This window comes from Staurois parvus, unplaced genomic scaffold (genome assembly GCF_062004578.1).
Source record: "Staurois parvus isolate SC_StPar_1 unplaced genomic scaffold, SC_StPar_1.0 ptg000820l, whole genome shotgun sequence".
Classification (NCBI taxonomy): Eukaryota; Metazoa; Chordata; class Amphibia; order Anura; family Ranidae; genus Staurois; species Staurois parvus.
Genome location: NW_028318616.1, coordinates 203,960 through 217,484, shown reverse-complemented (window position 1 = coordinate 217,484; position 13,525 = coordinate 203,960). Strand labels below are relative to the sequence as shown.

Here is a 13,525-nt window from a genome sequence, read left to right as displayed (position 1 = left end):
ATTACTATTGTGCTGTAATTGGGCCACAGCTATCACTTGATACAGGATGCTGTGATCGGCCCAGTTACCATGTGATAGCTGTGGGCCAATTACAGCATCACTCTATAAGAAACCCAGCTGTTATACATGAAATTCATTGCTAAAAGCTTTGTTGACATTGGAATCATGTGATCACATAGCAAGCACATGATCCCCTGGATACCATGAGTCGCAATTTGCCGTGTCCAGTCGCAGGAGCAGGGCGCTGCACATCGCCGGCTGGATGGCAATCATATAAGTGATCCAGCCTGCTTGCGCTGCCCTGTCACAGTAAATGTTCTGTGGCCAGGCGGCAACCGGTTGAGCTTTGCAACTACTTGCTGTACACAATTTTAAAGCCACCGCGTGTACAAAGCCTAAAGCGTTTTAGTTCCCCCAATTTTGGTATTGTCCATTAGGGTGGAGGCACAACCTATTGCTGACAATTCTCACCACTGAGGTCTCTGAGAGGTGCTAGTAAAGTATTTAACCTACCAGTTCCAAACCATATCTGAACTGTCAGTTCAGGACGCAGGTAGCTCAGCCAGAGATCTTGTTCCTGAAGTTTTCTGATAAATTCACAAATGCAGAGCAATGTTAAAATAAAAATAAATAAAAGAACGGTTTATTATTATTATTTTTTTTTTTTTATAAAATTAGCAAAAAGGAAGCCCCTCGTTTTAACATTAATAATTAAAATCAATATTATCTACAATTACCATTTAAAAAATACATTAAAAATCATATTATTATACACATAAATAGTCCATGAACACCTGAGTTTAATTTCTACATTCATTAACCAGTGTTTGGAGCTTCACGAAGAAGAGAAGCCTCTGGAAGGATTGATCTGTGCCACATTTGGAAGGATTGTTTGGCTCAGAAGTTCAGCTCAAATGACTATTTTTCAAGTACCTTGTTATTAAATTCTGTTAGAAATTGGAGAGTCGGTGTGCAATAATTGCACAGAAAAGAAAGAAAGTATATCGACACATTGGAAGAATTCTTGAAAAATGTTTCTGATGAAGACAAATGCTGGTGCCAGGAAAGACCCACAAGAATGAAACCTCTATACATCTAACCTCCTAGAGCCATGAAGTTGCCCATTTGGGTTGTGCTTGGCAGTTCCACAGGTTCTGCTGCCATCTCGTCACATCTGGCTAGTCCACATACTGAGTCCTCCCAAGGAGGGGAACGTCGACAGAGTACAGCGAGCTTCCAGCCTCTTCTTCTTCAAAGATAGTGATCTGCAGAAACAAGAAGGTTACTGGAGAACCAGATTATGTAATGAACAGCAAAAGGTAACAAGGGGCTCACCTCATTTACTCCAGGCCAGAGCCACGTTCCAGGTAAATAAAGGGTCTGTTGTGGTCCAATATCCCAGTACCGACCCAGATTCTTCCCATTCACAAATACCACACCCTTCTTCCAGCCCTGAGACCAGCACAGAACAGGAAGGAACACAATTACACAGTCAGTACAGAACATAGTGCTAGTACAAGTACTAAATGGTTACATAGTTAGTCTGGCTGAAAAAAGACAAGTCCATCCAGTTCAACCAAAAAAAAAAAAAAGTTTATAATCCTACACCCACAGTTGATCCAGGGGAAGGCAAAAAAAAAAAACCCCAGCAAAGCGTGATCCAATTTGCTCCTGCAGGGAAAAAAATTCCTTCCTGATCTCCCGAGAGGCAATCGGATATTCCCTGGATCAACTTTACCTATTAATGTTAGTATCCAGTTATATTCTGTGTATCTAGGTAATTTTATGAACCCACAAAAAAGGGTTTTGTTTTTTTAATTAATAGATTTTTTAGTTTATATATAATTATGTTTAATCCATTACTGGTATATAAACATTAAAACGCCAATAAAATACAGCTTGGTTTAATAGATTTCACTCACACGAACTGAACCTCTAGTACTTACATTTGTCCGGGTGGGCAGGCAAAGTGGCATCCATTCGGATTTAATTGCTGAAATTACTAGTAGGAATATCTCATTCTTAGCTTTCACACACTAGTAATATATCAACATATCTTAAAAAAAATAGGTTGCGCTTAAATACATACAAAAGTGTAACAAAAAATGTGACAAAACAATAAAAGCAATATTTTAAATCAAAATGAAATCCAGCAAAATAGAAAAAAGTCCAAAAGTTCAAATAATCAATAAATGTCCAAAAAAGGGGCGGACTGACCATTTAGAAACTTGGGCACCGCCCGAGGGCCCGGGGTCAGTAGGGGGCCCCATGAGGTTCCCCTGGTACCTTTTTCATAGGCTTTTTTGAGTTTGGGCAAGGACACAGGGGCCCCATGATCCCCTATTGCCCGGGGGCCCCATGAGTTGTCAGTCCGCCCTGGTCCAAAATAATTAATCACCAAGTGAATATGCTGATTGTTGAAAAACCAGCATATAGTACTTGTTACTCTGGGAGCAATAATTAATATGGTGATAGCAACACTGAAGAAATGAGGGATGAACTCCAACAGACGATGTTTTGCAAAGCTGAAAATCCACTCCAAAGGTGATTTAGTATCCAAACAGATGATCAGACCGTCACTCAAAAGAAAAAAGTGAACAATCATGGTGCAGTATGTTTTAAAAACATCAAACTTTAATGAAGAAATGCACTTACCTCAGGGTGGTGCCTTTGGATGTGACGTTCAGCACGCTCCTGGTCTGCTTGCACGTTGCATGTGTATGTTTAGCTGGGTCTGAGTCGCTTGTATTCATTACACACGCGGTCTATACTGGTGTCAGTCTGGACACCTTGCTTGTAAGTGCATTTCTTCATTAAAGTTTGATGCTTTTTAACCACTTGCCTACCAGGCACTTATACCCCCTTATTTACCAGGCCAATTTTCAGCTTTCAGCGCTGCCGCACTTTGATTGACAATTGCGCGGTCATGCAACATTGTACCCATATGAAATTTTGAAAATTTTTTTCTCACAAATAGAGCTTTCTTTTGGTGGTATTTAATCGCCACTGGGCGCTTTACTTTTTGCGCTATAAATACAAAAAGTGCAAAAAAAAAAAAAAAAGTTTCTTTGTTTCTATTATAAAATTTTTCAAACAGGTAATTTTTCTCCTTCGCTGATGTGCGTTGATGAGGCAGCACTGATGGGCACTGATAGGCGGCACTGATGGGCACTGATAGGCAGCACTAAAGGGCACTGATAGGCAGTACTAATGAGGTGGCACGGATAGGCGGCACTGATAGACAGCACTAATGAGGTGTCACGGATAGGCGGCACTAATATGCAGCACTGATAGGCGACACTGATAGGTGACACTGATGATGGGTACTGATAGACGGCACTAACTGGCATCACTGCTGGGCACTGACTGGCGGCACTGACTGGCACAACCCCTGGGCACTGACTGGTGGCACTGGTGGGTGGCACTGGTGGGTGGGCACAGGTGGGTGGCACTGCTGGGCACAGGTGGGTGGCACTGCTGGGCACAGGTGGGTGACACTGCAGAGTGGCACAGGTGGGTGATCTGCTAGGCACAGGTGGGTGATCTGCTGGGCACAGGTGGGCGGAGCTAGTGGGCACACTGCTGGGCACAGGTGGGCAGAGCTTGCGGGTGGCACTGCTGGGCACCGATCATCAGGGCACTAATCATCAGTGCCCTGATGATCGGTGCCGATCCTCGCTCTGACAACTGCCGGTTCTCGGCAGTACTTTCCTCACGATCTGACAGCGTGAGGAAAGTGCAGCCGAGAACCGGCACTTGCATTTCCCTCCGATCAGCGTGTCATTGGACACCGCTGATCACGTGGTAAAAGGCCGCTGTGATTGGCCTTTTACCACATCACGTGATCAGCTGTGTCCGTAGGACACAGCGATCACGGAGATCGCCGGGTGCGCGCCCCCTGGGGCGCGCAGGAGAGCGCGTTCTGGGAGGACGTCATATGACGTCCACCCAGAACTGGCCGGCCGCAGTGCAGCCGTCATTCGGCTATCTGCGGTCGGCAGCTAGTTAAAACATACTGCACCATGATTGTTCACTTTTTTCTTTCGAGTGACGGTCTGATCATCTCTCAGTTTGGATACTAAATCACCTTTGGAGTGGATTTTCAGCTTTGCAGAACATCGTCTGTTGGAGTTCATCCCTCATTTCTTCAGTGTTGCTGTCACCATATTATTTATTGCTCCCAGAGTAACAAGTGCTATATGCTGGTTTTTTCAACAATCAGCATATTACTCTGGTGAGTTTTATTTAACCATTTTTGGTGGTGGATTCACTTGGTGATTAATTATTTTGGACATTATTGATTATTTGAACTTTTGGACTTTTTTCTTTTTTGCTGGATTTCACTTTGATTTAAAATATTGTTTTTTATTGTTTTGTCACATTTTTTGTTACACTTTTGTATGTATTTAGGCGCAACCTATTTTTTTGAAGTTTTGTATATCCTATAAGTTTATAGGCTAGGTTCTGCAGCTTACTTTTGTCTTATACAATTTCCGTGGCGCTGGTTCTATACTTATAAATATATCAACATAAACGGACGAGCAAGTGACTTTAATAGAACATTGCATTTTGATGCAAAATCAGCTTTAAAGCCAAGTCCACTTATTTTGTAGACCACCATGTGAAAAGGAACATTAAAAAAAAAAAAAAAAAATTCTACCGTACACTTTGGCTTGCAATGAGAGTGATGGCTCTAGGCCTGCTCCAGATTTTCCAGATCTGGCTAATAAAAATGCTCCTATAACAGTTCTGGAGAAACATCTTGTGACTTCTGGTTTCCTTAAGCTGGCCACACACAGCTCAAATCAAAAGGAATCAGACAAAATTTGAACCACGGGTGGCCCTGTTGGTCCCACCCAGCTCAACAAACTGTGAATAAATTGAAGGAGCTGTGGGCTTTGTGTGTGTCTGAATACAATATCTGGCAGAGGAGACTCCTCCATCCATGGTGTTTTTGTGTGTATGGCTAGTGTGAAGGGAGTGACTTTGGGTGGGGGCCCCCTTCAGAGAGGTGGGGAGACCCCTGTCTCAGCTCCCCATATCCCTCTTATGTGTAAGTCACCCTGTGCCTGTTAGTGGTACAGGGTGGAATGTCCTGCTATTGTGTAGACATTTATAGGTGGGGGTTGTTCATTGTTTAATGCCATGTGGTTGTCCCATTGTTCTATTGTGTGTCTTGCTTGGGAGCAAAATATTATGGGATGTATGTGTTTGTGTATTGGCTTGGTGGTGGGGTGTCTGCTGTGTGTCTCTTGTTACTAAATGTATTGCCCCGCCCTGTGTATATATCTAGTATCTGTGTTAAAATACAATAGTCTATTTTCTGGTTTCCTTCAAGTCTGGGGCTGTCTCGTCTTGTATGGCCAGCGGTGTGGTGTATGGTGTTGGTGGATCTGTGTTTGGACAGGGAAGCGGGAGTCTAACGGAAACACCCTAGTGCAGTCGGGGTCCGCTTCCGTTACAGCTAGCATTAGTGGTCCCAGGATCATCAGAACCCAGTAATATCACTCTTGCCTACAGGCAAGACAACAAAACAACGTTAGAACAAAATAACTCAATCGATCAAGTATATAATCTGCACCTTTTTACATGGGAGGTGGAGGTCTACAAGCAGTTGTTTAGCTTTGATACAAGGTATACAGATTAAAAAAACATTTGCCTGGTGAATGGCCTGAACAAATCTTTGATTGATGCAATCTTTTTAGAAAATGGGAATTAAAAATCAGTCAAATGAACTTGACCCCCGGGAGGTTTTACCTCCTTTATGACCAGGCTATATTTTGCTATTCAGCACTGCATTAATTTAACTGGCAATTGGTCATTCAACACTGTACGCAAATGAAATTATCAATTTTTTCACACATATAGAGCTTTCTTTTGGTGGTATTTGCTCACCACTGTTTTTTTATTATTATTATATAAATGAGAAAGTAGAAAATAATGTTTTTGTTTTGTTTTTTAATTTACTTTTTTTTGTTAAAAAAAAATAAAAATATCCAATGAAAAAAAAACAAAAGATTAAATCTCTTCATAAATTTAGGATAAAATATATTTTGCTACAAAAAGATCACAATCAGTGTATATTAATTGGTTTGTGCTAAAATTATAGTGTCTACAAACTATGGTACAGTGAAGGAAATAAGTATTTGATCCCCTGGATTACGGTCCTGGAGTAGCCTAGCCAGTCTCCAGACCTTAATCCAATTGAAAATCTGTGGAGGGAGCTGAAAGTTTGAGTTGCCAAATGTCAGCCACCAAACCTTAATGACTTGGAGAGGATCTGCCAAGAAGAGTGGGCCAAAATCCCTCCTGAGATGTGTGCGAACCTGGGGGCCAACTACAGGAAACGTCTGACCTCTGTGATTGCCAACAAGGGATTTGCCAACAAGTACTAAATCATGTTTTGTGAAGGGGATCAAATACTTATTTCCCTCATGAACCTGCAAATCAGTGCATCATTTATTAGACATGCATTTCTTTTGAATTTTTTGTTGCTATTCTGTCTCTCAGTGTTACAATACACCTACCACTCGATTTTTAGACTGATCATTTCTTTGTGAGTGGGCACACATTCAAAATCAGCAGGGGATCAAATACTTATTTCCTTCACTGTATATATACACTGGAATTTACATAGCTCTGATACTATACTGGTAATGGTCGTGATCAGCGACTTCTAGTAGGACTGAGATAGTGTGGTGCGCTGGCTGAGAGGTACACTGACTGACATCCATAGTGACACTAATACTGTGATCAGTATTTATACTGTACACTGTCACTGTACCAGGGGCGGACTGACCATTTGGAAACTCGGGCACTGCCCGAGGGCCCGGGGTCAGTAGGGGGCCCCATGAGATGCCCCTGGTACCTTTTTTCATAGGCTTTTTTGAGTTTGAGGAAGGACACAGGGGCCCCATGATCCCCTATTGCCCGGGGGCCCCATGAGTGGTCAGTCCGCCCCTGCACTGTACTAATGACACTGGCTGGGAAGGGGTTAACATCTAGAGGCAGTCAAAGAGCTATGTGCCTAACAATGTGTAAAATGTTAGTTTACTATGTGGCTGTTTTTCTCTCTCTGCCTTTCAGGGAGAAGAAACAGCCAGATCTCTGTTCCCTGTACACAGAGTTCAGTATTTTTGTAAACACAGAACTGTGTGTGATTGGACGCTGATCAGCCAAAATCATTGGTTGAAATCAACTGCCAAACTCATGCTCTGACGAATTACAGCAGCGGGGACACATGCGTGCCGCCGAACCTGGAAGAATCAGCCGACATACAGGTATGTGATTGTGTCTGCACCTGCCGCCCGCTTGCAGTATATTTACGGTGAGCAGTTAGCAGGTGGTTAAAGAAGACCTATCACCAGAAGAACATCAAGCTTGTTGAAACCCAAAGGGGATCCTGTGCACATAACTCGTCTCCATCTTCATCCATACAGGAGTGGAAAATGTAAGCCTGTGTTGTCTGAGTCCAGTGTAGTATCTGGCTTGTGTTGTTGTCAGATAGTGTTTTTGTGAAAGAAAGCACTCTTCTCCAGCTGCAATCATTCCAACACAAGCTGACAGTTTCCACTCTCTCCCCTGGTTGCAGTTTAAACTAAAGAGGAGAGGGATAGAGAGGGAGAGAGGGAGAGGGAGAGAGAGAACACTGCAGAATGCACAGGAGGCAGGGCTCCGTGCAGACAGTAACCCCCCCCCCCTTTTTCTTTGCCTTGGGGGGTGAAGCTACAGCCAGCAATGACAGAAAAGTAAAATGTTTTTTATTTAATGTCTACTGCTTGGATTTTAATGGGAAAAAATGCTATGAACGCTGGGACCCCTGAGGAACTTAACATATTTTTTTTCTCCTGGTGATAGATCTTCTTTAATGAAGATCTTGTTACATACAGGGGCGGACTGACAACTCATGGGGCCCCCGGGCAATAGGGGATCATGGGACCCCTGTGTCCTTGCCCAAACTCAAAAAAGCCTATGAAAAAGGTACCAGGGGCATCTCATGGAGCCCCCTACTGACCCCAGGCCCTCGGGCAGTGCCCGAGTTTCCAAATGGTCAGTCCGCCCCTGGTTACATTGAGCATGTATCCAGGGTTAGTATCCAGTTGGGAGAAGGGAAGTGGTCTCTGTGTCACACGGTCTCAAAGTGAATGTCATCTAGTACACATGAGGCACTGACCTACGTCATTTACACATTATGAGGACTTACCTTCATGCTCAGGTAAGTGTCCAGTGGAGAGTAATTGGCTTCTAAAGCCCCTTGGAAGAACACCGGGCCTGTCTTCTCATCACTCACATCTGACCAATGGACACTGTTTAGACTTTACAAGGACACAAGATTTTAAAGAGGAATTTCACGAAGAAGCAATTTCATAACAAAACCATTCATTTAGAAAGGCTATAACCCACTTCTGTAAAAAGAAAAACCCTTCTTTATGCTCTCCTAGGACTCTGCCATGCGCCTAGGAGTTTGAACTTTTTTTTGTTGTGTATGGCCACCTGAAATGTATTCTTACAACTCCAGCTTGGACAGCCAATAAAGTGGTTGTAAACCCCTCCATATACCCAGTGAAGTGACTGGACTCAGGTGATACACACAGATGAAACAAATCCTCCTACATACAGTTGTGTTCAAAATAATAGCAGTGTGTTGAAAAAAGTGAATAAAGCTCAAAATCCTTCTAATAGCTTTTATTTCCATACACACAAATGCATTGGGAACACGACACATTCTATTCCAAATCAAAACATGAAGAAAAATATCAAATTTGGGTTGTTCCTCTAAAAAAAATTGAAGAAAAGTGAATATTAGACGGTTCAAAAAAATCGCAGTGTTTGTATTCTTCTTTACAAACTCAAACATTCACTATATAAACTGAGAAATGTTTGAAGATTTTGCTTTCCTTTGAATCACTTCATGAATATTTGGTTGTAGTCGCACTGTTTCTGAGAACTGCTGTACATCTGTGTTGCATGGAGTCACCCAACTTCTGGCCCCTGTGATCAGGTATTCCAGCCCAGGATGATTGGACGACATTCCACAGTTCTTCTCTATTTCTTGGTTTTGCCTCAGAAACTGCATTTTTGATGTCACCCCACAAGTTTTCTATTGGATTAAGATCCGGGGATTGGGCTGGCCACTCCATAACGTCAATCTTGTTGGTCTGGAACCAAGATGTTGTACGTTTACTGGTGTGTTTGGGGTCGTTGTCTTGTGGGAACACCCATTTCAAGGGCATTTCCTCTTCAGCATAAGGCAGCATGACCTCTTCAAGTATTCTGAAGTATTCAAACTGATCCATGATCCCTGGTATGCGATAAATAGGCCCAACACCGTAGTATGAGAAACATCCCCATATCATGATGCTTGCACCACCATGCTTCACTGTCTTCACAGTGTACTGTGGCTTGAATTCAGTGTTTGGGGTTTGTCTGACAAACTGTCTCCGCCCACTAGACCCAAAAAGAACAAATCTTACTTTCATCAGTCCACAAAATGTTGCGCCATTTCTCTTTAGGCCAGTCAATGTGCTCTTTGGCAAATTGTAACCTCTTCAGCACATGTCTTTTTTCCAACAGTGGGACTTTGCAGGGGCTTCTTGCAGATAGCTTGGCTTCACATAGGCGTCTTCTAATTGTAACAGTCCTCACAGGGAACTTTACACCTTCTTTGATCTTCCTGGAGCTGATTGTTGGCTGAGTCCGCGCCATTTTGGCTATTCTTCTATCCATTCGAATGGTAGTTTTTCGCTTTCTTCCACGTCTTTCAGGTTTTGGTTGCCATTTTAAAGCATTTGCGATCATTTTAGCTGAGCAGCCTATCATTTTCTGCACTTCTTTATATGTTTTCCCCTCACCAATCAACTTTTTAATCAAGGTATGCTGTTCTTCTGAACATTGTCTTGAATGACCCGTTTTCCTCAGAATTTCAGAGAGAAATGCACTGTAACCAGCATGTGCAACATTTGCTGCCTTCCTTCCTTAAATAAGGGCAATAATTGCCACCTGTTTTTCAAAGAATGAATGACCTCACTAATAGAACTCCACACTGCTATTATTTTGAACATGCCCCTTTCAATTAGTGATTCAATGACACAGAATCAGCAGCATGCATGTCATGACTGTTGGGTCTGTTGGATTTCTATTACTCTACTACACCTGCTAGTAAATTATTTGCCATGTAGAAATATCATTTCTACCAAAAGCAGCGATTGATCAGGTTAGTGATGTCTGACTGCTATTATTTTGAACACAAATGTACGTTGTACCTGTCTTCTGCTATCTGTCCTGTACACCCTTGTAAAAAATTTTCAGTCTCACAAAGCAGGGGGCAGGGAGTTGCAGTTAAGCACTGTATAAGAAATCTGAGAGCTGATTGGAGGGAAGAGACACCCCCCTTTCACACAGCACAGAGCTGAGGCTGTCAATCAGCTGGAGATCCCTCCCGTCACCTTTTTAGCTCTTGGTGTCAGTAAAAATTGGCAGAAGTGACTCATGCTGATAACAGTAACTAGACAACAGAGAAAAATGACACGTAGCGCTTTAAAGAGAGGCAAGTAAACACTATAGAAATATGTGCTTTGTTCAGATTTCATGTCTGAGGTTAACAACCACTTTATATTTTCTGGCACACTTCCAGTTTCTCATGTCATTCTGCCCTAGTATTCCTCCATTTCCACAGAGGCTTGTTACTCCTGGCCTGGAGTCAGGGCAGGAATTAGAGGACTGGATAGACGTTCCCTCCATGCTGTTTCCTTGTATGTTCCCGATGCATCTTTGCTTTAGTTAGTGCATTTGCCATTTTAGATCGCATTTTAGATTAGCAGCAGATCGCATGAAGTATTATTTGGATGTGGTGCGGGAAATGTACAGGATTCGCTGCATTTCCCGCACCGCATATATGTGAACCTTGGCTAAAGCTGGCCATACATTACACAATTTTCCTATTCAATTTCCTTTAGATTTACCTTCAACTATTTAGTGCAAGGGACTGCCTGTTTGCCTACAAATTGAAAGTGTTTAGGTTTGCCCCCATATTATATGGTTTTGGTACAATTGTACAAGAAAGTTGTATAATGTATGGCCAGCCTTAGGCTACATTCCCATTCCTGCACAAGAGCTGCACTGGGTTGGCTACCAGTGAGAATCAGTGGATTCTCATCAGTGGTTCTAAATGCTACCTGTGTACAGCCAGCATCAGCTGTCATCAGTGGCTCTCAGATTTGTGGTCTGAACAAATCAATGGCCATCACTGCCACTGTTTGTATGTACAGTGCCTTGCAAAAGTATTCATACCCCTTGAAATTTTCCACATTTTGTCATGTTACAACCAAAAACGTAACTTTATTTTATTGGGTTTTATGTGACCAACGCAAAATAGCACAGAATTGTGAAGTGGAAAGAAAATGAAAAATGGTTTTCAACATTTTGTTTTACAAATAAATATCCGAAAAGTGTGGCGTGCATTTGTATTCAGCCCCCTTTACTCTGATACCCCTAACTAAAATCTAGTGGAACCAATTGCCTTCAAAAGTCACCTAAGTAGTACAAATTTGGTCCAACTGTGTGTAATTTAATCTCAGTATAAATACAGCTGTTCTGTGAAGCCCTCAGAGGTTTGTTAGAGAACATTAGTGAACAAACAGCATCATGAAGGCCAAGGAACACACCAGACAGGTCAGGGATAAGGTTGTGGAGAAGTTTAAAGCAGGATTAGGTTATAACAAAATATCCCAAACTTTAAATATCTCACGGAGCACTGTTCAATCCATCATCAGAAAATGGAAGGAGTATGGCACAACTGCAAACCTAGCAAGACATGGCCGGCCACCGGGACTGACCGGGCAAGGAGAGGATTACTCAGAGAAGCAGACAAGAGGCCCATGGTAACTCTGGAGGAGCTGCAGAGATCCTCAGCTCAGGTGGGAGAATCTGTTCACTGGCCAATTATTAGTCGTGCGCTCCACAAATCTGGCCTTTATGGAAGAGTGGCAAGAAGAAAGCCATTGTTGAAAGAAAGCCATAAGAAGTCCTGTTTGCAAGAAGCCATGTGGGATACCCAACAAACATGTGGAAGAAGGGGCTCTGGTCAAATAAGATCAAAATTGAACTTTTTGGCCTAAAAGCAAAACACTATGTGTGGCAGAAAACTAGCACTGCACATCACCCTGAACACACCATCCCCGCTGTGAAACATGGTAGTGGCAGCATCATGTTGTGGGGATGCTTTTCTTCAGCTGGGACAGGGAAGCTGGTCAGACTTGTAACGTCAAGATGGATGGAGCCAAATGCAGGGCAATCTTAGAAGAAAACCTGCTAGATCTGCAAATGACTTGAGACTGGGGTGGAGGTTCACCTTCCAGCAGGACAACAACCCGAAACATCCAGCCAGAGCTACAATGGAATGGTTTAGATCAAAGCATCTTCATGTGTTGAAATGGCCCAGTCACAGTCCAGACCTAAATCCAATGGAGAATCTGTGGCAAGACTTGAAAATTGCTGTTCACAGACGCTCTCCATCCAATCTGACAGAGCTTGAGCGATTCTGCAAAGAAGAATGGGCAGAAATGTCCCTCTCTAGATGTGCAAAGCTGGTAGAGACATCCCCAAAAAAGACTTGCAGCTGGAATTGCAGCAAAAGGTGGTCCTACAAAGTATTGACTCCGGGGGGGCTGAATACAAATGCCACCACACTTGGGTTAGATTCCCTATGAAATTGTTATTGCGATCTGTGTTTCCCCTGGGGAGATTCACCTTCTATGTCCTGGTAACATGAGGACCCCTTTGCTCCCATCCTCACCCACCTACCTGTCTTCTGGATGAAGTACTGACAGCGCCTGCTGCTCACTGCACCCATCATCTGATACTTCATGTCCGTCCCCTCGCCCTTCACTTGCCGACATCGTTCCACCACCTGGGGAGATTCACCTTCTATGTCCTGGTAACATACTATACTTGGAGAAGAGCCTGAGTGGGAATACTAAATCCTGAAAAGTGGTTTTGGAGTGCTGTGGTGCCTGGAGGATCTGTGAGAGGGATCCATTACTGCTCTTTGACCCGCAAGGGTCGAAGTGATGAGGTGAGAGGCTAATCCAGAAGGTGGTTGGATTCATAAGCTCTATCTACACCCAGATATCTGCAAGATTTGTTTCACTTGTGGTCACCTTACAGTATTATTGGAAACACCGTTTACAGTTTTGTTCACCTTCAACATTTCATTATTGGACTTTGAGTTTGCGTTTATTATTTACTCATCATTTCACTTCACATTGTGCACGTGTGATGTAATATATGTATGTGTATTTCTCATGCACATACGTATAGATTTAAGTTTGTGCTTTTTCATTAGTTTGGGTGGTTTATTTGGTAATTTTGTTATCATTAAGCACATATTATTTATTTTCATTATTATTGTCACTATTATTGATTTGAGTTATTGGATTCCACATTCACTTAAATAAGTTTGAATGTAGCGCAGCATTTATATGGTTTATTTTCACAGATTTATTTGTAAAAATGTTTGAAAACCATT

General features: G+C 42.6%; 1 protein-coding gene across 1 annotated transcript in view; it reads right to left on the bottom strand.

The window, feature by feature from the left end:
* Positions 1-621: 621 nt before the first annotated feature.
* GLB1L2 (galactosidase beta 1 like 2) overlaps positions 622-13,525 on the bottom strand; it is a 130,607-nt gene continuing 117,703 nt past the window's right edge. Inside the window, exons 17-19 of the mRNA XM_089655117.1 lie at positions 8,204-8,315; positions 1,336-1,452; positions 622-1,265 (exon numbers count right to left, since the gene is read on the bottom strand). Of these exons, the coding sequence (XP_089511243.1) occupies positions 1,179-1,265; positions 1,336-1,452; positions 8,204-8,315 (316 nt within the window). The 3' untranslated portion in view covers positions 622-1,178. The remainder of the gene's footprint in view (positions 1,266-1,335; positions 1,453-8,203; positions 8,316-13,525) is intronic.